The following is a 26,380-nucleotide window of genomic DNA, read 5'->3' on the forward strand; positions in this document are numbered from 1 at the left end:
GGTTGCTTTTTGTTTAACTATTATCAGCAGAATGGACAGAAAACAGTCATCACTGACATGGTAGCTTCACTTTGAAGTCTGTTAGAAGTCAGGGTCTGTACTGTTGCGGTGAAATTTGACTGAACTCTGCACTTTAAACAGCCGGCTTAATGCAGCACTTTGGGAAAACCTCCATGCACTGTCCCAGTTCAAAGTCAAGTAGTCCAAATGAACTCAAGCGTCCTCACGCCTCCCATTTGATCTGGGATGCTCTGAGAGCTGACTTCTGTGTGAACTTTTGGGAGATATCCCAGCATGCCTTTGGATTCGCTCAGAGGAGCTGGCATAGGATATGAAACAGACTCTTAAATACCTCTAATTTCCTCTCGTTCGTTTGGTGGCACTGATGCTTCGCAGCATGACACAATTTTACATTGATAAAATGACTTCTTTTTAAAATTAGTTATTTTTGCCATTTCACTGTTTTGTTTTTTAGAATTTCATTGGTTCCAAGAGTTATGTTGCACTGATTATTTTCCTGTTAATGTACCATTGATTTGAGCGTTTAACCCTTTTAAATAATGTTTGTTACAAAGAGTCGTATGTGGTGAACAAACACTTTTTATTCAATCAAAATGTTAGGTAACAAAAACAATAAATGAATCCAAACTATCTTCAAGTGAACATAACTTAATGCATTAATGTTTGGTGTTAATGTCGTCCTCACGCTGCAGATGAAATGTTGAACATCGTCCTGCACAGAAATGTAAACTGAGCTTCAGTTCATGGGTCGAACATTTTTCAGAAAATAGAAACATTCATAATACTGTAAAATTCAGTTTTCATGTATAGCACATGTCATGCTCTGTCATACTCAGGCCGGGCAAACACTGCTATAGAATTTAAACATGTCGTTGTAGAATGTCATCTCACACACTTCATCAGAATCATTTACGGCGCACGACCAAAGCTCGCCGTTTATATGCTAACACTGTACGACAGAATCATTGGAAATCAGGAAGGAGCATTGAAACGTCAGTAAAGATTCCTTTGAAAACTTCTGCAGATGGAAGTTGAAGTCTAGATCTATCTCATATGCACGGCTAAAATACAAACACAGTCAACGACCCTCTCTCTCACAGCCGCACACTCAGCATCACCAAAAAACAAAAGCTAACTAGCAAGCTAAAAAATAACATTTGACGATAATCCCTGGAAGCTGGAGGTCTGCAGACATTTCCTGCCAGCGTTTCTCTTGTTCGTATTTTTGGTGATAGGAGGGGGAAGACGCTTTGCCACGGTGCTATCAAATGCTGTATGACGGTTTGTGTATAGTTGCAATAATGAAAAAAAGAATTGGGGAACCGTGTTGTGGCTCTGCTCTCACTGTGCTAGTACGTGCAGCCGCATGACCACAGTTTCAAACATGCCCTGTACACTGCGAGACAAACGACGGGCGATCGGGCTGAAACTTGAACTGACTTCAAAAATCAGTCGTACGCCTCAAAAATGGTGTCAAAATGGGCCCTGATATTTCCCAATGTATGCCTGACGTTATCAACAGATGAGTTTGCCAAGGGTGTAATGTACGATAGATAACGTTTATCTTCTATCAGATAAAAAATACTATTCTATATGCTGAGACAGTCATGCTCTGTGTGATGATGTAATGCCTGGGAATTAAGCAGTTTCAGCAATGCTATTGTGAATGTAATGTGGAGAATCAAGCAAAAATGTGTTTGGTGTCATGTGGAGACTCTCTGAAAAGAGATTTGCTCATATGTCAATTATAAACACTCTGGACAAATCCACTCATTTCTATGTAAATGAGCCAAAATGCATCAAAAAGTCACAAACACTGGAGGTTATTAAAAATGAATAATACAATTAGGAATCGATGATGAATTTTCTAAACAAAAAATAGGAGAAAGAAAGAAATAAAACTCTTCTACATAATGTGGAATGAAAAAATGAAATAAGTTTCCATTGTGGGAAATTAACTGTGTTCATTCTATCAACTCAATTAATACGGCCAGAACTCATGGTTGATTTAGGATTATTCATTTTAGTAATTTCAGTTGTTATTTTACCATTTAGAACTTCTCCAGCTGCTCCCTCAGGTCTGAAGCTTCTGCAGCCATTTCCTCCTCTGATCTCCACTTGGAGGGAACGTCCTCTTCTTCTCGATCATGCTTCTGCAGCTGCAAAGAAAAACAGTCAAACATCATCTGGAGGCAGAATAATGTCAACTAAACCACAAAGTAACTGTAGCCCTGTATCCTGCATATGACAGATCATTTGTGTGATGGTTTCAATGAAAAACAGCTACGATGATTTGGTGAAGATTTCTGACTTGGCAAAATTTTTTGAAATCAGCCAAACTACATCCCAGCATGCTGCACGAAATTCCAAATACTAGGATGCAAACTGAAATACATCTAGAGCTGGTTTCCAGATGGTGAAGAGTGTACAAAACAACTGACCTTTTCTTTTCTTCATGGGAATTTTAAACTATTGCTGCTTTTAGAACTCAATTGAAAACTATATAAATTTGACACCAAGAAGAACAAAATACAAGACAACTGTGATGGAACTTCATATAATAACATCTGTAGCTATGCAGCAAAATCCAACAGAGTAAGTTCAGAACAGCTTTTAAAATTGGCACCCACTCAATTAAAACCAAATTTGGTTTGGTTCACTTTGTCGCCAACCATAGGATTCAAGTCAATGACTTTCATGCACTGAAGATAACTCTCATGAAGATCTGTATAATCAGAGATAACCAGAGGTAGACATTCAGTATGAAGACAAGAAAAACATGGCAGACATTTCTATTACTTACATGAATTTTATGAATTTTATGAATAAGCTCTTGAGGATCTATGCATAACACTTGATTTGGTTTGACCCCTGACCTTTTGGGTGAGTATATATTATTTATTTTGAAAGAAAAAAAAAATCCAATGGCTAGGTCAGTAGCTTCTCAATGGACTACAGAAAGGTGGAGACTGTTTTTTTTAAGAAATGTCACCGATTGCAAAGCCACCGCAGTTTCACAGATAGTTTAACAATTTGCGGTCATCTGTGACCACATAAACGAACACATGCCTGGTCCTCCTGCCTGTCCCCCATGTCCCCCATGAATATGATGATTTCAGACCTGATGCTTTGATCCCAGTGCTGATGAAACGCTTGGTAAGAGTTATGGTGAGCAAGCTGTGTTTGAGGCGGGCCCAGTGAAACCCAAACCAATCAAGTCACCACTTAGCACAGATGCTATCTCAGTCTGATGTCAACGTGTGTACATTGCAGGAACATTGCACGTTGGTGGGATGAACTTAATTTCATTCCTAACATCAAATAAATGATTGTAACCCTAACCATTTTTGACGCCTAGTCTCTCATCTAATCAATAGAGTTGTCACTCTATGTGTTTGACAGACGGCTGCTTGGTTAGTGATATTGACTTCCTAACGCTTGATTTGATTACCATTGAGCTTCTTCCAACTAGGTATAAGTGTATGACATTTATGACAGGTTCTCGTTGAGTTTATGAAATGCTCATCTTTGAAGCCTTTATATACGGTGGCTCAGAGGGGCAAAGTTGCTGCAAAAGTCAGAATAATTTTGATTGGGAGAAAAGGGCTGCAAATTCACAAACAATGCAAATTCAAAAATACTTTCAAAAGTTTAAAAAAAAGGATTCAAAGTCAAAACAGATGCATAAAATGCAAATGTGCTAATACATAAATTAGGGATGTGATCGGCATGGGATGAAAAAAAGCAAAGCAGGAGCAATTCTGCATGAATCTGAAAGAATCACATCCCTGATCAATGATACAAAGTGGAAAACAGAATACACTCTGCCTCTGTCCACACATGTCCTCATACGTTGTACAGTAGAAAAACGAAGCCAGGATTGCTTGTGCAAAAAATGGGAAAAGTCTGGCTTAGTGTTGATGTAAGACAGGGGTCTCCAACCTTTTTTCATCTGAGAGCTACTTTTAAAAAATGAAAGTGGCCAAGGGCTACTTGCATCAAATCGCTTGCAAATTGCTTCATTTACATAGCTCAGCTGAATTAAGCTGCTGTTTGTACATGTGTGAAATTGCAATAAGCCAATGCTTATCAATAATCTTAAATTCACATCAATGTCCAAGAAAACATTAGTACTTCATACTTGTTTTTATGGGCCAAGTATATGAATAGTGGGAAGAGGTGCATTTACCGTCGTCAGATTTTTATTTTTATTTTTAACACAGTCGGTCAACCTGTAGGCGAGCTACTGAAAACCTGCCGTGGGCTACCAGTAGCTCCCGAGCTACCTGTTGGAAACCCCTGATGTAAGACATGTTTTTTTTATACCAACATTTGAATGACATTAAACAGACGGAGACTGAAATGAAAGGAGGAGGTGGGTCTTGCATTCCATCTAAAAGAAAGCTCTACAAGCAGCTGAGCTCATGTCCAAACATTTGAGGGTGCTTGTGTGTATATGTGTGTGTGTGTGTGTGTGTGTGTGTGTACTTTGTGCCTCCCTGTTGAGTTGTGTTAAACCTCTTTAGTAAAGCTCCTCTTCTCAGTAGCAGAGCTGCCAGTGTGGACACAGAAACCCTGCTCGCTCTGTCAGTGATGAACATGTCCATGAATACTAATATGTGTGTGTGTGTGTGTGTGTGTGTGTGTGTGTGTGTGTGTGTGTGTGTGTGTGTGTGTGTGTGTGTGTGTGTGTGTGTGTGTGTGTGTCTGTGTGTGTGTGTCTTCATCTAATGCTGGCTAAAGCCAACATGTTGGGGTAGGGTGTGGGGGGGGGGGCTGTAATGACACCCCTGTGTCACTCACTGCTCATTACATTCAGACCATTCTTCAGCTTTTATTTGTTTTTCCACACCATTACAAATCAATTTTATTCATTTAAATGCAATAATTCATTTCAGCTGCTCGGCTTTTTAAAGCATTTATTCACATTCAAATTAATTTAATGGGTTTAAATTGAGCCTGAATGGTTCATGTTGTTTGTTTTAAAGGCAGATGATTTATTCACCTTTTTCTTGTATCAGCCCTGTTTGTAATTCTTTCCAAAAGGAATAATTTCTCATTTGTGAAGATTGTAAATGTTTAAAAATGCCACAAAAACACAATTCAATGTGTTCAATACAGCAGCTTGTGTTTGAAGGAAATAGTCAACTAGCCAGTTTTTCTCACAAGCTGAAGTTAATTTAGATTATTTTCACATAAAACCAAAATGAAAATCATATTTAACAGTGTTGGTTCTTTGAGCTGGTTTGATTTGTTTGGATTCAGGGACACAGCTGGTGTATGAATGGAGGAGTATAAATACAGGTGACAGAGATGCTTGTCTGTTATCCTTTTGATTGTCTTGAATGATGTTTTCATATAGTATAGTGAGTGGGCTGTTACGTAAGGGATGATGATGTTCGAGTGGGTTCATGCGTGTGCTTGTTATGTAAAGGTCGATGTATAGTGAGATGGTTGTTATCGCAGCATTGAACGCAGACACGGTGGTCATGGCTCTGACGTGAAGCGGAAAGGTCTTGTGTCACTCTGAAGCGGTTTCTCCGCGATAACAAACGGCTCAATATACATGATGTCACTTATCACACCGCTGCTCATAGGACATCAGTAATTGACTGGGAATTATTGACCGAATAGTCAGATGGAGTCTATATTAGGAGCCGTGTCCATTTGCAATGGTTCATTTAAAATGAGCTGAACTAGCCGTATGACTCACATTAAAGTGAAGTGAACAAATCTGCATCAGTCCGAGCAGCACTGAGACTTTAAACAACGTCGTGTCCCGTAGTACTTTGTTACAAGTTTACTTCAAATGCTGTCTTCAGTTTTGTCGATTTTCTCCGTCACAGCCTGCAGTTTTTGCATTGCAAGATTAATTTTGGGGCTTTTTATACCTTAATATTAGAAACAGGACAGTGGATAGAGTCAGAAATCGGAGAGAGGGAGAGAGAGAGAGAAGGGATTGACATGGGGGTAGGGAGCTTCAAGCCGGATTTGAACCCCGGGTCGGTTGCTTTAAGGACTATAGCCTGGGGCCTGCACACTAACCACTCGGCAATCGGCGCCCCCCCTCTGAGTTTTGGCATCTTTTAAACTCCTTCCTCTATTGTTATCATCTTCTTTTTCACAGTAAAGATACCAATGTTAAATTAACGGGACTTCTTTCAGCGGATCTATTTGATAGTCCACACGTGATAAAAGGCGGGTCCTTAGCAACCATCTTCCTTTCTTAGCAACGGATTGTTCTTCCTAACAATGGCATGCAATTGAGGAACCACTGCTATGAATAATTGGCCAATCAGAGGACAAGGTTTGTAAAAAAAAAAAACAGTCTTTGTTGGGAGAATAAGAGAAAAAAACATGTACGGTTTCAGCATTTACTCTCCACCAGAGTGTTATGAACACACTGACACACAAACACGGTCCACCACAAAGACTGTTTCACTCAATATCCTTCTATGTTACTCTATATTCTTATCTTACAATACATGTAGTCAACATGATGCTCTTTATGTCTGGAGCCTTGACCTTTAAGCAGACACAACAACAAAAAGGAAGCTGCCCTGAGGGAGCGGGGGGGGGGGGGGGGGGGGGGGGGGGGAATGTATGCACTACAACAAGGTGATCCTGGAGGTCATCAGACAATCAGCAGGGGACACAACGAGCTGCTCGGGACGAACGATAAAGGCTCACACAAAATGTCACGCCTTACTGAAGCAGCAGTAGGAGTTGATGTCTTAGCTCATGAATGTATTCAGAAAGGCAAAAACAGAAACGAGAACAATGGAAAAATCCAATGGTTCTGGTTGGGAGACTTTTTGTTGGTGTAATTTATTCACATACAGGCCTCAACGGTGGTGTTGTGACACGTACCGATACACAGTAAGGTTTGAAAATAATGACCAAAGGGCCTTTCAGATAGGACACGGTGTGCACTGCGTGCCGCTGTCAAGCCCATTCATTGTTTATGTGTTGTGCCGTGCAAGAGCGTATCTGCTACCCGCCGAGCTGAAGATCGCGTCCCATCTGAAAGGCCCAAAGACACAGGAAGTAGATCTGAACCTGATGAAAGCTGAAGATGAACCTAAATGAAACTACAAATCAGATGAGAAACAATCTCCAACATTATGGAAACATTGCATCGGGATGATTGAACAACATTGTGCATCTTTTTCAACAGTTACTACTATTATAAATGACGTTTTTATAATCGTTTATAAATCCATTTTTAGCAGATAAAAGAGTTTCCAGACATCCAAACTGCACATTTATGTGTTAACCAGCATCTTAATAAGGCAAACATTGGCCCAACCTGCTGGACAATGAGTGAGAACTACTCTTGTTGCTGTGAGGGCACTGGGAGAAGTCCTCCATGCCTCAGTGTTTTAGCACCCCTGTCCAACTTACTGTCCAACTTATTGTTTTCTTCCAGCACTGCCAGGAAGGTCACTAATACATTTGATGGTTTGCTTCCCCTCAGAACCAACAGAATCCTGAATTTCATGACAAATTTAGAAATAGTAATGGCAATCGTCATCAAGTTGTTCAAGGGATCTGTGGTCAATATTTCCTGTCCTTCAGTGCAGGCAGCGGTTCAGTAACGATATGTGTCTCTTGTCTATTTTCAGCCCAAAAAAAAAAAGAGATGTGTTGGGTTCAGGTTGCCTCGTGCCCTCTTTCTCCATCTCTTGCAGAGCTCCTAAGACTAAGATAAAGATGGCAGCTGGGAGTGAAAAATCTTTTAATCTTGGGCTGGTAATTACCAATGACAATCAGGCTTTTTGCCAGACGTATTTCCATGAATCTAATTAGCAGGAAACTTGATAAAGTGTCTCTGGGTTTGTTTTATGTAAGGCTTTGATAACATGTGGCTCACCTCAGCTCAGTCTGGAAATAATTACACATGCTAAGTTTAAAAAACGGTTGTATTTGCAGCTCTTGTTCTCTATTCTGAGCATGATGCAGTTATCCTACAGATGAATACACATGTGAGCTTTTAATCAGAGTCCTGAATCGACTCCTTCAGAACCTTTAAAAACCTACAATATGTGGTCATTTAGTTAAGAAGAACTGTTTCCTTTTTGATGCTGCTGCAATCTACTGTGGCAGCTGTGGCTCAGTGGTAGTCGATCGTCTTCTTACCAGAAGGTTGGGAATTCGATCTCCAGCTCCTGCAGCGACATGTCCGATGTGTCCTTGGAGAAGACGCTTAAACCCAAGTTGCTTATTTGCAAATTTGTGTTTGAATGTGTATAAATGGCGTTAGTTACTTTTGATGGTCACTTTACCCAGCAGCCTCTACCATCAGTGTGTGAAGTTCAGACCCATTTACTGTACCACTTACTGCAAGGTATGTGTTTAAAAAAAATCTACTAAATAGTTTTTAAAAAGAAAAAAGGTATCAAACGAGATAAACATTCAGAGTGTTAATCGTGAACACACAAATAATTAGAAGTTGTTATTTTTATGAGAACACTTTTAGTCCATTCTCCAAGCAGCCATCTTTCCACAGATGGAATAAATCAAGACTTGTGTTGCGTTTCAGTTGTGTTATTCAAATGTCATTTACCATTTTGAATAATATTCAAATGTGTGTAATCTGTGAGACCAGCCTTGTGGTTGTAGTATTTTTGAAAGACCATCTCACAGTCCTCCACACAGCAGCTAAAAGTAGATATTAAGCTTTGGATTTTGCTCTGTGAATCGTCTGTTATTGTATTCCTAGTGTTAAATTGTTACCAGGACAAATTGCTGTTGGTACTACAACACTCCAGTCCACACAGACTTATTCCCAGCGGAGCCGTGAAAAAGTTCCATCATCATTCGGCCTTTGTGTTTTAACTTTGTGTTTACAAAGGCGTAGTATCGTTGTCCGGTTGTGTGATTTCACATTGTTGGGGAAGCACCAGAGACATGACATGTTAACAAACAGTGAGAGCTTCACACACACACACACATTGCTGTTCCGCCCTGCCGGCTCTGACATTATTGCCACCGTCTGGCTCGTACATCTCTGATACAACCTCTGATGGAAAAAAATAAATAAAGCGGAAGAAAGACTTCGACCCACCATTCTACCTCCATATGTAAAACACATTGGGTGTTAATACCCTGCCTTGAACGGGCAATATGCAAAGGGCTGCAGAAGCCTGTGTGTAGCAGCGTGGTGAAAATGTAAACAGGCTCTTGACATGAAGACTCTGCAGGCCAAGTGAACATTACGCTAAGCTCTGTTAAAAGTCTGCACTAATATCATATAAAGCTGATTCATCTTGTAAATAAATAGTCATCTTAAAGGGAAAACCTAGTGTGCTATCATTTTGCATTAGACAGCATGGCATTCTAATTTGCTTTGATCACACTGCTCATGCTTAGACATACAGTATGTTTGAGGTCTAATGGGTTCAACCTTTGGCTGGGGCTTTTCAATTTGGTCACCTTTTCCAAAATGCTATAATTTTGAGGTATGCATATATAATCTTGTGTAGGGTACATATGCACATGTGGTCTTGTGTTAAGTAGATACATATATGTGTGGGGTAGATATGCAGATTAGAAAGTTAGATGGTCAGAGAAAACAAACAGCCTTTATCCCTGGCATAACTTAAGACTGTACAGGCAAAGATGAGTAAAAAAAAACACAGCTAAAAAAAACTGTGAAGCACTGGATTCACTGGATTTCAGACACATATGGAGCAACATATTGTGCGGCTCTTTCAGCCCCTCAAAGTGGAGGAGGAAATATCAGGCAGGACAGAGAAAGAAATTGCACTTGATTAACCTCTGGTAACCCCATTTTCTCCCGGGGCGACTCGGTGTTGGACGGCACGTCGGCCTTGACCCTATACGTCAGACAGGACATGCCTTCATTAAACAGTGACCCCACAGGGTGACTGAGAGGTCATCCTGACCTCGACGCCATTCCACAGGCGCGGAACAGATAACGAGGCCTCCATCGGTACTGTAGCAGTCAATATACTCAGACACAAATGGTCGGAGCCCATAGGAGAAAACCCTGCATGCAGGAATCCTGAATGAGACCAGACTGGGTTAAGACCCCGGCCTGTCAATCAAACTAGACATGAGTAATTTAGTTTGTCACAGACTGCTACGGGCTGCTGTATTTGTCACAAGAATATCAACATCATGCTGAGGCATTTTGTGAGATAAACACATCACAGTTGTTGGTGAACATCTTGCATTTGGTGGCTGAAACATTTCAGGAAGTAAGAACATAGACTTATTTTAGCTGGATGGTAACACATTCAGACTCACACCCACACACAGTATGTTTCAAACCATCTTTAACTGATCGAGAAGCATTAGAATCGCTTAACACCTTCATGCTTCACCTCATGGATATTATTTTGTTTTTCTGCAATATTGTCTGAACGCTAAATAGTCTGAACATTTCAAACTTAATCCATTGCTAGAATTTGAAGCTGCTTGTGAGGAACTTTCATTTGGTGTTGAACTTGGCGCCCCCTATGGCTAAAGCAGTACCTGCTATCTAGTACAGTGGTTCCGAAAGTGGGGGCTGGGACCCCCCAGGTGGTTTTTTGGGGTTGTAGGTGAAAGGTTTGGGAACCCCTGATCTAGTACATAGAAACAAAACGTATCCTGTCTTCTTTAACCAGCCAGGCTCTGTTAGGCTGGTTTCACAGTGAGCTGTTAATTGATTAATCATCTGAGTGGGCGGCCGGGGTTACAGGCATTACAAAGAACTACATAGAATGAGCCACTCTTCTACAGAATTGTCTGTTTTTTTTTCTTAGGTCACATAAAAGCATCAGTAGACATTTCAGTTTTAAACAAGTGGCAACCTTCAGTGTTGAAAGAACGAAACCAATTAGTGTAAAAATGTGCAGTTCCTTCAGTGTCCACTAGAGGCTGGCTGCACCAAAAAAGTGCACCAAAAGTTCAGTTAAAATGTCTGTTTTGACAGCAGAGACTGTTTAGCCTGGTACATAAAACTGTGTTGGTACTAATATATCATGTCTTTATCGGCACAGAGCACAGGGGTTAACATTTTTTAATATCTCATCCATTTTGACTTTTTTTAGGCAAAGCTTTATGTTGAATTCAGATTGTGGTGAAGCTTAAGATCCACTTAGCTCCAGCTCTTTGCCTGTTTCTAGGTTGACTGAAAGATAGCTTGAGACAGCAGTTCCAACATGGCGACTACGAATCAATGGGCTTCAAAACTACGCTAGGAAACCAATGGATGACGTCACCGAGACTATGTCCATCTTTTATACAATCTTAACTACAGACTCCTCACAGCGGTGGGCAATTATGATGAAAACAGATGAGAAACAAAATAACAGCATCATAGCTTGTCTCTTCATACTTGTATTTAACTTTTGGACAAATCCATATTTAATAGCTTACACATTTCAAACTTTTTTTATTTTTTATAACTTTATAAAATCTGGATTGATTCATAGCAGTTTAGTTTCCAGTTAGTTTGGTAGATTGTTTTACTTTTAAGACATCAATGGCTGATGTTTGATCTTGTTTCTTTGTTAATCACATTAAAGATTTAAGCATCGAGTCAGTTGTTTTTCTATCAGTACATTTAACTCAAAGTGAAGGCGATCCACCACAATCCTGATCAAAGAAAGTTAACACAGGTTTGAACCTCTTTTGGTTAAAATAAATCAAACAGAATCTCTAAGGGCAACTCGCTGTTTTTTTTTAATTGAGGCCTTTTTCAAGATTTCATTTCGTTTTGCTTATTTGTCTGGCATCCATGTTCAGCATTAAAACATGACTTTTAAAACCAACCACATCATCCTCAGCACTCGTGTTTATTTGTGGTGCCAGGATTCCAGTTTTTGACTGGCCCAGGTAATTCTGGGTCTGTTAGTTGCACTAGTTAAACGGTACAGTCCACTCCCCTTTGGGGCGCCGGTAGCCTCGTGGTTAGTGCACGCACCCTCATGTACAGAGGCTAAGATACTCCAAGAAGGTAGCCGGGGTTTGAATCCGACATGTGGCTCCTGATTTCTGACTCGATCCACTGTCCTGTCTCTAAATAAAAGCATCAAAGACCCCAAAATAAAAAGAAATAGCCCCCATAGTGTTAGCGCCCACAGACCAGGCTGGAAACGCTACTTTCCTTCCTCACCAGATCATAATCCTGCATTAAAAGAAAATAGTGATGTACTGTTAAACCTTCTGGAGCGCTGGTGGGATTGAAAATAATCCACAGTGGAGGTGGGTGACGCTTCTCGTTGCCTGTCGGTCCGTACTTCAAAAACTATCATCGTATAGGCTGAGAGCTGAACTAACGTACAGATAGCTAGCAGAAGCGCCCGCTGCCTTTGGCCCAACGTTTTCCTGTCACTACTTTGTCACAAAAGAAGAAAAACTCACTGGACGAATTACTCACAAAGTACAATTTATGAACATGACTAAATCATTTTATATCAGACATTTTGCACGGACATAACTCATAAAAAAAATGCTTTAATCTTTAGATTATTTTTGTTGAAGATGTTTCTTAGAATATGACAAAAATGCAAAAGATTTGAGACTTTTATCACTTGTTCTTTGGAGTTTACTGTCTGCATTCACACACAACAGTTATGCCCAGATCTCTATCCATCTCACTTTGGTCTCTTATCATCTGATCACTTCTCCCATAACGCTGAATCTATATTAAGCAGCGCACACTGTTCCCCTGTCTGCATTGATGTAATGATGGTTTTCTCGGAATAATCTGCAGCAGTGGCTCTCATTACTTTGACGTCGCAGTGAGCTTTGGGTCTTTGAAGATGCATTTTTTCTGAGGGTGAAACAAGCTGCCAATTAATGACAAAATCCGCCGTCTCCCCTAACATAAACTGACGGACTGTCTAAATGCGTTACAGAAGGACAGCGAGCACATGCGGAGTGAGAGCGCTTGGCTTTGAAAGTTGACAGGTGTTTTCATGATCGTCGAAGACAGTGGCCGCCAATAAAAATAACTTCTTACATTTGGTTTCCATTATAGAAGCAGTAAATGTACCACAGTAACTCATTACAAGTAAAGCCTGAGCTTTGATTGCAGATGATTATAGTACAAAGACCTTTTTTCTAAAAGGCTATTTTTAATTTGGTTTAGCTAAACCGACGCTGTGCAAAGAGATGACAGTGTTGCATAGCCTATTAGAAATGAAACAATCCTAAAAAAAGATGATTCCTTATGTGTCGGGTGCTCGTTCACCTCGTGCAGCATCAGGATTCAATTTTCAATCATTTGAACTTTGATGGAATTGATTCCATCTCTTGTGCTAAAGGGCAAGTTGCATTGATTGTAATATTTTTACTTCAAACTAGGGTTGTCAAACGATGAATTTAAGCGCTGAACTCAAATAATGAATCACGATTATTGCATTTTTAGTGACTTGTTTGATATTTCATTATTTTGCATTTCAAAGTTTTTATGCTCATTTTGAATTCATGTATTTTTTTTCTCTTAACCAAAGGGTACTTTATTTCCAGTTTGGATTACAAACCTGCTTTTATTTTGAAAGAAAAGAAGGACGTTATGGTCAACCAAAGGTTACAACGTTAACTTAAACTTAGAGAAAAGAAACCTGTTAATGTGGTCACAGAGGACTGTACAACAGTGAATTGTTTGATGTCACGAGATGGATGTTACTTTTGACTCGTGAGCTGAGCCGTCTGGGATTAGAGGTTAATGGTTATTGGGTTAGGGTTAATGAGACATTCAAAGATGTATTGGTGTTGTTCTTTTCCATCTCTGTGCCTGTAGGAAGACGCTGCTGTCTGTGAAGTAGCTTAGCTACGATGCAACTAAAGGGTCTAAAGAGCACGCGATCAATGCACCTATAGTTATGAGCTATGGGTAGGGGCTGAAAGAACAAGATCGCAGATACAAGCGGCCAAAATGAGTTCCCTCTGGAGGGCAGCTGGGCTCAGCTTTAGAAACAGGATGAAGAGCTGGGACTTTGGGGGGAGCTCGAAGTAGAGCCGCCTACTCCTTAGCATTAAAAATGGACCAGTTGAGATGGTTTGGACAGTCACGCCCCGTAGTAGACCCCCGAGTAGACCCAGAACTTGCTGGAGGGATTATATCCCATCCGACCCTGGGATGCCTCAGAATCCCCCTGAAGGATTTGAAAAAATGTTGCTGGAGAGAGGGAAGTCTGGGTTGACTTACTTCGCCCGTTCGTCTGACCCGACCTCGGACAAGTAGAAGAAAAATAGATGAACGGATTCTTTAGACAAATTGGTAGTTAGCCAAAACTGTTGCTCTCACCAATTAAACTAGAGAAAAACAAATTATATCTGCTGTCAGTCTAAAATCTTGCATTTTAAATGCACACATACATTTGCACACTCACACACAGACACAGTTACAGAAGGCTTTTAGCAAACCCCCCCCCGTTTTATTCTCAGCTGACTTCACCCTGGCTGTTTTGCTGAGGAAGCTAAATATGGGGGCATGAGGGGTCATGTTGTTCTGCATCAATGTTAGCCTCTTGCACTTTCAATTTACATAACACTATCAACTGTTTTAGAGATGCTGCTTATACATACTGAAGCACTACTTAAGGCAGTGTGGGTGGGCAGGTGGTCTCTCTCTCTCTCTCTCTCTCTGAGCAGCTTGCCTGTTCGAGCCTCGGTGAATACAACACCTATTGTTGATTATAAAGCCTCCAGACGCTGCCTTTAGTTTCTAGAACACAAGTCTTTGAAATAACATTGACTTTAAGTTTCATTTGACTTTTTCACCCTAACACAATAATCCTTCCTCAAGTTAACTTTTTACACTCGAGTTCGTTTTAAAAGAAGTAAATAAAAATAACCCAAATGAGAAAATGAAATCGTACATATGGTATCACCTGCTCGGCTGCTTAACAACTTCTGAACAGAGAGATGACCTTCTGAGGTGTTATGTAAAAGTTTCAGAATATTTGAAAATATTCTAGTTTTGTCTGAGAACATTTTTTTTTGTTGTTGCCCAAAACATCCCTGAGAAAAGTAAATATTTTGGAGGAATTAAAAGTCTACCATCTGTTAGGTGTTTCAAATCAGCAAAATGTGGGAGGAGAGAGAAGTTCAGAACAGGGCAGCTCACAGTAACTCAGGAGAATTTTAGTAAAAATATAAAAAATAGTTGAGATTCATCCCATAAAGGCAGGGTTGGTCATTTTCTTAAACTAACATGATTTTGAAAGTAGCATTCCTTCAGTGCTCCGTCTGCACCCACCCCCTCCCCTTGGCGCTCCCTCTAAAGCCACGCCCCCTCACATTTATATTCATGCAAATAAAGTCACCTGAACCTGAAATCCAGCATTTAAGAGAGGAATCTATGTAAATATCATCATTGAAGAATGCTGTTTGGATAAAAGTCGCTCCAGCCCTACTTAGAAATTGTAAGCAACAAAAACTAATGATCCAGTCTGACAGCTTTCATCCTCGCCTTGCTTTGAGCTACTGGGCCAGGGACTTCATTCTCTTCATCAAACACAGATGATGAGTTGGGATGGTCAAAAAGGTAGTTTTTGAAAAAATAAAATAAAAATGAAGACAAACTGTTTTTGCCTTCTTGTAACTGTGTATATAAAAAAGACTGTAAGCTGTAAACTTTGGTGTGAATTAAATGGGAATGCTGCGTTGTGCTCCTGTCTGCAGGTTCTGCCCACACGCGTCATGTCACTCTGCGTCACTCTCATAATTTTCTTACTTGGAGGACAGGTGAGTAATCTGACCCCGCTGACACCCTCCATTGTGATTGGCAGAACTATTTAGAAAGATGGGGAAGACAACCAATATTACATGACTGAGTGAGCCAATCTATATGTCAACTGTACCCGGCACCTGTCTGCATATAGAGCTGCAGAAGCTTCATAGCAGCTGCACCTGCGATGAGAACGCAGCCTGTGCACACACGACTGAGCAACGTGTGCTGGTTATTGTGAATGACTAAATAAAGACAGCCTCGGTGTGAAAAGTAACTCTTATACTAAACTAGTCCTCTTTCAGAAACGTCCAAAAACAACCTTTTTATGCTTTTTGTTTGGGCTCCCATTGACTGAACGTTTAAGGGTGATTCTGTAGAGAGAGGAGGTATATTTACATCCAAAGAAATGCACCCCTCCATTTAACGAAAGTTAGAAGCTCCGCCCCTCTGATCATACACGCTAGTGTTGCAGTACTCGAAATCTGTCTAGGTTTCAAGACCAGTTTTTGAAGGGCATTTTTACTCGGTCCTGTCTCGGTCTCAGACTGGGCGGATTCCGGATTTTAAATTAAGAACGCTCAATTTGCCACATAATCTCTGTGATTTGAGGGAAAACGCCCCCTTTCTTAAAGAATGAATAACTTTATCCCTCGGTTACGGCCGCAACTTTCCCAATGTTACGGTCCAAGTGAGTGACACCCTGCACACAAGTTGGTATTTATGGTCTCGTACTCGTCCTGCCTCGGTCTTGGTCTTCACTCAGCCTCGACCCCTAAATGTCTTGGTCTTGTCTCGGTCTCTGAGCACACTCTATGTCTTGGTCTCAGTTAGTGATAGTACTAATACACACACAAGGAAAGGAAAACGTCTGCAACAACTCCTGTAAGGAATAAGGCGTTATACAAGTTTGCTTTGGGACTATTAGAAGTAAAAACAGTGACGTCATCCAAACAAAAAAAGGCACTTCTATAGGAAGACGATGGCAGAGATAACTTATTGAAAAGATGCAACATGTTTATTTCCCCACAGGCAGACGGCAGCAGCTCATGACTTGTTGGCTGTGGGTGGAACATCATTGCGTGCCTTTTCTCCTCATCACTCTCTCACCCTGGGGATCCGTGTAATAATAAGAACTATTTAAGCCTGCAGAGATTTTTAGGATTGTACTTACCTGTTAGTTTAGCAGCTTTTCATTGTTCTTGACTCTGTTTTTAAAAGTTAACATTTTCCTTTTCACTGTTTGTTCAATGTTTTAACTTCTATCTTCTCTAATGGGGGGACGAATTCATTCTCTTCATCGTGTCTCTGGAGTTAGTAACAGGATTGGTTGAGCCAGTGGCAGAGAACAGCCCTGTGTGTGTGTGTGTGTGTGTGTGTGTGTGTGTGTGTGTGTGTGTGTGTGTGTGTGTGTGTGTGTGTGTGTGTGTGTGTGTGTGTGTGTGTGTGTGTGTGTGTGTGTGTGTGTGTGTGTGTGTGTGTGTGTGTGTGTGTGTGTGTGTGCATGTCTTACTGTGTATGTGGAGCTCCTGCTGTGCCGTGCTCCGTCATGCTTCGGCAGCGCCATAAGGCAATGTGAATTCACACACTGTGGCACCAATTGTACGCCAATCGAATCGAATCGTGAGACACCCAAAGATTCCCAGCCCAAGTCATTACAGCGCTGTAGCAGAATTACACTCTGAGAAAGGCTATTAATTAAAGTTTGTTCCTAAAGTTCGTGGAGACCAATGATGAGACCATAACAGCTCAGGACTGCTGATATTTCTTGCTGTCAAACAAACATGGCAGACGACAGGCATTATGAATAATCAATCGTTTTTAGTCTACTTTTAACTTAAATTCCTGAAGAGAAGAGTTAAACGATGGATAAAGACAGGGTGAAGCCGTGAACATGGCCTATATGTTACAGCACGAGCTGGAGGTGAGAAAAAAATTGTGCTTCCTTTTTTCAGTCAACTTGCTTCCCATTTGTCATTTTGTTCCACAGAATACGTGCGCAGCTGTCCTCGGGGTTCCCCCCACACAACAGGAGATCGGATTGTTGACATTGAACATGTTTAGTGCAATCGGGGTGGCCCCAATGTCCTTCCAATCAGATCTCACTTAACACCCCTCACACCACAAGAAAAATCTGGTGAGATTATTATTTTAATTTTTGTAAGGATTGTAGAACGGGGGAATCAGGTCCACAATCGGTCCACATTATCTTGTAGTACCCCACTTCAGTTGCTCATGTGTAGTCTTACTGCTTGAGAGTTGTGTCCCTGAGAAAAAAGGTATGCAATAATAAAGGGGAGGGGCCTCTGACAGAGCAATTAAGTTGAGTTAAAACCCAAAAGCATTGTGTCCTGAAGGCTCTTAGACCCCCTGTTAGTTATTTATCCAAAAGTGAACAGCTTTCATCGGCCAATCACTTCTGAGAAGAACTACAAACTGGCCCCTAATAGACCACATTAACCACACATTAAGGGGCCAACGGAGAACGCACAATTAAGATTGACACATGATTTTGACGTTCCTCTTACAACGTCATGCTTGAATAACTGTCAAGATGGCAACACGGCATAAACACCAGATGTCTGGACCGACGAGGTTTGTCCCCAAGAAAGAAGATTGTGTAAAAAGTGTGGGGGTGTGTTTCAGGCTCAGAGATGCTGTTGCCTGATTGTGTTCCTTCTTTTTCTCTAATGATCCCCACCAGGAGAGCAGAGCCACTTCTAAATGACTGACGTCTAAGCAGGAGGGATTTGATCAGCGCGATGCAATGGTATCTGAAGTGCCAAAAGAAATGCTGCTATCAATATGCAGCACAAAAACACAGACTGCTTCTTCTCCCCCCAAAGGCACAGAAAAATACACAAATATAATCCTGACTCACACTGTGCTATAACAAAATGCAGTGTGTGTGATGTTTGGATGTGTTGACGGAAAATAAACTCACCTAAGACCACCTTATGACAGTCTGACCTTTGCCTGTCAAATCTGAATATCTGCGTGTAAACAAGTGACAGCTGCTGCTGTGGGTCCAAAGTCAATGAGAAGCTGACACAACTCCACAGATCCGCCGTGAATTTAGTTCTGTAGCTGTGATAAATGAAAGACAAGAGACTTCAAACAGCTACCGAGAATTAATCTGTATTCCGCTTGTGTCTTTTATAAATTACAGTTAAACAATGGAAGGCTTTGAATGGTCAATTTGAATTTACTGTCAGATCAAAAAAGTTCAGAACTAAAGTGTTCTTACTTTCTCCTGTAGGCCAGGAGTCCAACATCCAAATATTTTACTGTCAATTACTGAATTTATTTCAGTGTTTTTGCCTTCCTGAAGTAAAATGATTTTTAAATTAGCAAGGACCATTTTTTGTCAGATGTGAATTAAATGTCACATGTTATGCAAAATACAAGTTACTATGTTTCTCTAACACTAATATGTGTCCCTAGTTTGTCTACAAACCCACCAATTATGAGATAAGTCCATCCTCTCCATCTTTTCCCTGCTCCACTTTTCAGAAAATGAGTGTTCAAACAGGCCGTTTGGAGATTTTCCCTTTATGACATCACAAAGGGCAGTAGCCCCTCCCCCAGGTGGGTGACACTCCCACAGCTAGGTGTTTGTTCTGCCCTCTGAGTCTGCCTTCTCACCGTAAACAATAGGACATGGAGCGAGAAAGCTCGAGAAAACCCAAGCCCTTCCAGAGAGGGGGCGTGGTCAGACACAGCTCATTTACATATTTAAAGGTACAGACACAGAAACAGCCTGTTTTGAGCAGGGCTGAAATAGAGGGGTTTATAGGCATGATCAAATACAGGATCAGAGTATGTTGAGATATGTTTTGGGGAGCTCTGAGACTTATTTAAATTGGTTGAAAAGGAATATAATATGTGACCTTTAATGGAATTTCATACTTGCGATTAATCATGATTAACTGTAGAAATTTGGTGATTAATCAAAATGAGAAAAGGACACACTGGGTAAGACAAGTAATTTAGTCATGAATGATCTCATCATAAATTTTACAATATTTTCCCAAAATACAGTTTGGCTTGCCGTTGAAGGCTCTGCTCAAAGGATGCTCCCTGGGCTGGCTGAGCAGCATGCCAGCACCCCCCACAAGGGTGAACCAAAGGCTCCCCAAAGAGGGAAGATGGCTGACGGGGTGGAGGCAAAGCTTTGCCATCAGCATTGGTGCAGCAGAGATCAGTGAGACTGAAGTTGTCTTTTAAATGAACCACAGAGAGAATCACTCCCATGATTCAACGTCATCTTTTGTTGGTGTTTTGAATGAGAGCCCCCTGGTGGTTAAAGGTACATACTGTGGCTTTTAAAAGTTAAGTCAAAATAATTATAGCCCTAAAACTTATGATTGGTTGTTATCATACATCCATAGTTTAGACATGGGATCAGGTTATCGACACGTTTGTCAGACATCATCATTCTTTGCTCATTTTCTCTGAATGGAAACTAAAAATCATGTTGAAATGGACCGTTGTTAAAATTCTGCCTATTCTGATCTTCTTGTTGACTTGGAGTACTTTTGTTGTTCACTGTAAAATTGATGGAATTAAAGCACAAATCCAAACCCTCCAAGCCTCTTTAAGTTGCTAATTGTGAGTAATTACAGTGTGCCAATTCAACCTCTGAGTAGGTAATGGGGTCTCCGTGTGGGTGGTAACACAATGTTCCACTTATTAAATGCTGCTCCATTCTCCTCCCTTGACATTCACCTTTCTCACTGAGGGGGTGTAATAAGCAGGCTTATTTGTCAGAAATGTCTCTTTATTCCCATTGACCACAAAATTGCTGTTATAAAGTCATTAAAGAGGGAAAATACTCATTATTCAAAGTGTGTGGAGTTTTATTTTTCAAAGAAATTAGGTTAAATTATTTTGTTAGGTGTCATCAAACTGCTGAAAATGATTACAATCATTATTTTTAACAAGGATATTTGATCGTAAGATACATAAGAGAAGAGAAATGCTTACCGGTGATTCTGCCGTTTGTCTCTTCGCTTTTCAGTCATTCCAATATTTAAAGAGGATATTTTATCCTCCTTTTCCACCTTTTCAAACAGTCTCCTGTGGTCTAAATGAAACATCTGTGCTGTGCTTTGGTCAAAATATAACATGAATCAAGCACCAGAGGAGGTTTGTGACCCTGTATAAACCAGCTCTCTCAGAACGCTCCGTTTTGGTGTGTGTGTCTCTTTAAATGCAATGACCCCTCCCCCTGAGTTTTCCTGGCAGACATCACTCCTCTGTAGCGAGAATAAAATTGGCAGACCTGCGCAAACATTTTGCTCTAGGATGGGGGTGGAGATATCAGGGGAGGGGAGGGGATTTCTTTGAGTCGGAATCCCACTGTGACATCACAAGGAGAGCAACGGACCACTTGAAATGGAGCCCTTTTTCTCTGCATTGTAAGACTTATGCAGACCACAAACAAAGGACTGGATGGGTTTATTTTACATTTTGTGAGTCAGTAGACACTCAGGTGACCCAAATATATGTTCAAAAACACAAAAGTGTATTTTTCAATATGTCCCCTTTAAGATTAACATTCAGACTCAAACTAGGTACCTAAATTAGTCAAAGCTTTTTTTTAATTAATAGATTTCAACAACCAATAAAACATCCAGAGAAGACACCTACAGTAAAGCTTGCCACACAATAGGGAGACCACAAACCTGCCGTGATCAAACCTGACTTCAGAAGAAAAACAAATATGGACGACGATACATCGTTACCACCTTTTCTTTTTTTTGCGAAAAACAGAAAAATTTAGAAAAACAGTATGGAAAAAATCCTGGCTGAGAAGATGGATTATGTGTGGCTTTATAGGATTCGCAGAGTGAGGCAGTCCAACCTGGAATTATTAATATCCAACATGTTTGATATTTACGATTCCCCAGGCTCAGACTCGATCAGGAGAGTAGTTACACCACACTTCAAGATTCTTTGGACAAGAAAATCCGAAACGACAAGCCCAAAATCAGGCCATTCCCTTCCACGCCCCGATTATTGTGGGGGTGTGTCACCTGTACAGTAAAAGTAAAACAGCCTCTATATGTTGACATGTTTATACATTTTTAAACAGTGATAAATGCCTTTGCTTTGTGCATCGCTGTCTTGTATTTGCATCAACCAGAATAAACACATCACTAAAGCCGCTCCTGCAGAGCTGAGGCTGCAGCGGCGTCGCTTTCACCTCTCCACGGACACACACAGAGCCGACTCAAATAAGAGCTGTCACAACATCAATGGGTGCATTTAGAGGGAGTTGTTTAGTTATTAAGAGACATTGATTTTGTCGTGTGGATGTGCACACCTTCACTGAGGGACTGCCCCCCCCACCCCCCACCTGGATCTCTCCTTTTTTTTATCTCTAAGTAGCTTTCCTGTTCCAGCTTTTATTCGAGCACTTTACAGAACAAACAGGATATTTAGAATCAATGTGTGTCCAAGCTGAGGGAGCTAGCTTTGTGTGACAGATGTAAGGTGTTATGTTTGTTTATCTCAATTTAACCATGGTAACGAGGACATTATCGCTTGTTTTTTGAAGATCCCAAACACTGATTTTTTTCATGATAATGACTCTATCTCAGCCGTTTTCTCAAAATCTGCATAAATTAACTAGTTTTCACATAAAAACCAGCGTCGTTATCCCAAAAATAACGAGATAAACAAGTCGAGATCTGAAGAAATATCTGTTATTTTACTCTTTATTACTGTAAACTGGAGTAAAATTATGTATGTGTGTTATGTATGTCCCTTTAGGGCTTCCGTATAAAACAAAATGATTCAACTAAAACTGTATGCTTCCAGTTAATGACTTTGTGCACGCTCTTTTTTTTCCACATTTCCAAGAAGTTAAATACATAATTTGTCCAAAATGCCCCGGCCTTTCTCAATGAACAGCCAGAGACTCGCTCTGATCTTTGGAGAGGCGGGGTGATGATGTCACTCACGTTCTGCAGAGTTTCTCTTCTAAATACTTTTTACTTCTCACCCATGTTGCCAATATTGTGTTTTTTACTTTAGTGTGTCTATTATGGAGACATCCGTATACATGTTGAAGTGATATCAATCCAAGAAAAAATCACCTTTACAGAAGACGCAGCTCCCCCCACCAACCCCCGCCCAAATCAAGGCGAGTATAGTGAGTTGTTAGAGCGTGTCTGACCTCCTGCTTTGAGATATACAGTATGTGTGAAAGGCAATTTTAGAACATTTTAGGGCCTGAATGTCCTGAAATTGTCCAGAAAATGTCAGGAGGTGATGTTTGAAAGACAATTTCAACAAATAACGGACAATAACGGATAATATCCTCCTCTCTCTCTTTGTAAACAGCTTGTTCCTGTTCCATCCACATAACTGCTCTCTGGAGAGAAACACAATCTAGTGCTCCCTTCGACTGTGCTGGTAATCATCTTTAATCATCCATTTTATTATTTTTTTACAGGAAAAATCCGGTCCTCTCAAACCTCCGTAGCCCTGTCATTGAGCAGCTGTTATTTTCACATGAATGCTCTGAATAAATCAAGCATTTCTATGGTTTTTTGTTTTGATTCGGGTCTGTCACAAGATTCTGATCAAGATTTGGTCCCTCTGAGTGGAAACGTTCTCCTTGTCAGAATAATATGATAATGACTCTGACTGCTGGACAAACGACAGAGCTGGAGAATGGCCGTGCTCTGCAGACTGAGTGTCAGAAGTCAGTGTCAGATGTTCTCTCTCTCATGCAGGTGTGAGGACTGCTAATCTCAAGTCAGGGCTCAGGTTTCTCGCTTTTAGTAGCAGATAATGATAAAGTATATGAAGACACGTTTTTATTTCTGTCTACACATTTCACACAGTTTTTTTTTATAAATAAGTATAAATGTAAGCCTTGTCCTTACACAAACTATTTACTAAAAATGAATACCCAATAATGGAGGTGCAACAAAACATCCTTTTGAAAGTCGACCAGTCATCGATTGTTAAAACAATTTATAACTTATCGAATATGTTTTTCACGATTCATTAATATCTGTTTTTGACCCATCAGCTTTAAAATGTAATGTCACTCTTTTAAACTTAAAATATTCCCTTAACAGTGCATGGGGAGAGTAGCGGTTAGATTGCGCACACCCGCTTGCACAGAGGCTCTAGTGCCCTGACCCAGGTTCAAATCTGACCTGTCCATTCCTGAATGTAATTCCCCCCTCGCTTTCTCTCTTTTGCCTTTCCCAACGTACCTTCTCTTCAAATTTCCGTGCATTACTGACTTGCCCCCCGTGATAAGCTCAAGCGAATGAAGCGAGCGAGGGAAGAGCCAGTTAGAGCGATCGGTAACTTTGAGAAACAGCAGAATAAATGTACAGTTTATGCTGTGTGTGCAACAATGAACACCAGAACTCCTCACGACTCAAGCCGGGCTTCCTTGTCTTGCTTGCTTCTTGTTGTTGATGAGTTAAAGTGATCCCCAGCTCCTGCAGCCCCATGACATACTTTACACAGTCCATGCATCCAATATCTACATTTTGTGCTTGTTATTTCACTGATTGGATTTAATTGGGGCACAATAAGAACTTTTAACTTTTATGGTAAGCCAGTTGCTAATACAACAGCGACGTACATCAGAGAGTAAGTACAACACAAGCAAGGATCTAGAAAAAAGGGAACAATGTCAGTAAGAGCAAACGATCAGCTTTGAGTCTGATTGGACACACAGGTGCTGACAGGAAGTGACCAGAGGCAAAGCACAACATTGAGGGCAGTTCTTGAGAGCTCTAATCAGTATAGAAACCATCTTATAAGTCGTCGTTATCAAACAAAAACCATCGTCATTACCATCATCATCATCAATAATATGGAGACCATCATCATTAAGTTAGTAGGTATTCATAAAAGAGCTGGGTCTTTAGCTTTTTCTTAAAGGTGAAGAGGGACAGACAATACAAGGAAGCTAAGACACATTTACAGCTAAAACAACATCCTCCAATACAAAGAAGGTGAAATTCAGTTAAACTACACTTCATTTCCAAAATGTTAACCAAATAATCAGAAGTAGCTACAGGCTGGTAAAAGAAAAAAAAATGGAACCTTGAAGTTGAGTTGAGAAGACACACAAGGGGTTGATTCGTAAAAGTATTACAAATACAGAGAATAAAACATTACGACCTTCAAACAAACCAGAATGTAACTCTGCAAACTCTGACTCATATTGTTATATTCAATGAATTAATTCAATGCTGTACGTTGCCTGACTTTCAAGAAGCCATCACTGTCTGTTGCTTCTATATACATCCATGTGTGGGTGTTTTTTTTTTTTTTTGTATAGTGTAGCCCATTTCATTGAATTCCACTAATTGAGCCACGGGAGCATTGTTGGTAGAGAGTACAGAGAGGACACTGATCAACTGGAGACATTCAAGCTGTCCTCCGGAACCATCCCCGTCCATCCTCTCATGGTCTATACTGTTTACTATTCTACTTCCTTCTCCCTGCAGGGACCACAGCCGAAGCCATTTTCAGCTCCTTCCCTCGCAGCTCCCCCTCTTAACACGAGCAAAGTCATTTGCACTACAGAGACATGTTGGAAAACGGGGGGGAGAAGACATGTTTAGAATATCCCCCCTCCCACCCTGCTTGAACACGGCTCCATCCGGATTCCCCAAAGAAATTAAAAGGAGCCTAACTGAGGGCTTCTATAATGTCCTCGTCCGGGCTCCTGTGCAACTGTGACAGTCCCCACCGGACGCCGACATACATGGGTGCTTTTTAAGTTCACAACGCTCCAGATAGAGGGATGGAAAAGTGAACGCTCTCTTGACAAAATAAGGCTGGGGGATGAAAATGTTTTTGCCCTCGATAGTTTTTGTCTAGGATTATTCAGTGAAACATCAAAACGTTTTAGTCCAGTTTTAGTCCTCAAAGCTGTTTCTCTCTTTAAAGGCGTTCTATGTGATTTTTCACACTTAAATATAATATGAATCAAGAATATCCTCTGAAAATAACTCTGTGAGTCATGACTGTCTACAATGGGTGTAACACCCTAGTCCCACTGTCTGTGATGCTTTCAGAGTTTTCAGAGTCCTATCTTCACTTTGTTTACATCGACGGGACGGCCGGCTGACTCCTCCCCTCACGTATAAAAGTTGTTTAATTGAGGGACTAGAGAAAAGAAGAATAACATACTGTACTCACTGCTTAACTGTGTTTCTAGATCACACTCATTTCAGGTAAACAAACATGCAGTGTGAAGATACGAGCATAATAAAGATCACTAGCATTAGCATGCTAACACAACATGGTGCACCACAAGTTTTTTTGGTTTCATGCTGGTGCTCAAGGGCGACATCTGCTGGATGAAAAAAAATCGCATATAAAGCCTTTAAACTAATTCCCTCAGCCCAGTTTCAGAAGATGCTGTTATGGTGACAAGTTGTATTATCTTTTTTTCTAACCTTATAAACATGTGAAAAACCTTAATGATCCAAATGTAATGTTCACCAGGTTCAGGCAAACCTTGCCTCACATCCCCATGTTGACACGGGTTAACATTACTGTCTACCTTGGGTTTTTGCGTGCAGTATGTGGGTGTTTGTTTTGCATCATAGCCTATTCCCATCAAATTCTCCTAATTAAACCGCAGCATTGAGCATTGTTGGTACAGACCCGAAGCCC

The 26,380-nt window shown here is 40.7% G+C and overlaps 1 protein-coding gene across 3 annotated transcripts in view; it reads right to left on the minus strand.

Annotated features, from left to right (window-relative positions):
• Positions 1–582: 582 nt before the first annotated feature.
• Positions 583–26,380, minus strand: part of fhit (fragile histidine triad diadenosine triphosphatase) — a 294,062-nt gene continuing 268,264 nt past the window's right edge. For all 3 annotated transcript variants that reach the window (XM_029278395.2, XM_020639578.3, XM_065955376.1), the window contains 2 exons: positions 2,070–2,180; positions 583–733 (listed from right to left, as the gene is read on the minus strand). In XM_029278395.2, the coding sequence (XP_029134228.1) occupies positions 2,073–2,180 (108 nt within the window). In that variant the 3' untranslated portion in view covers positions 583–733; positions 2,070–2,072. The remainder of the gene's footprint in view (positions 734–2,069; positions 2,181–26,380) is intronic.

The sequence above is a fragment of the Labrus bergylta genome, chromosome 5 (genome assembly GCF_963930695.1).
Source record: "Labrus bergylta chromosome 5, fLabBer1.1, whole genome shotgun sequence".
NCBI lineage: Eukaryota > Metazoa > Chordata > Actinopteri > Labriformes > Labridae > Labrus > Labrus bergylta.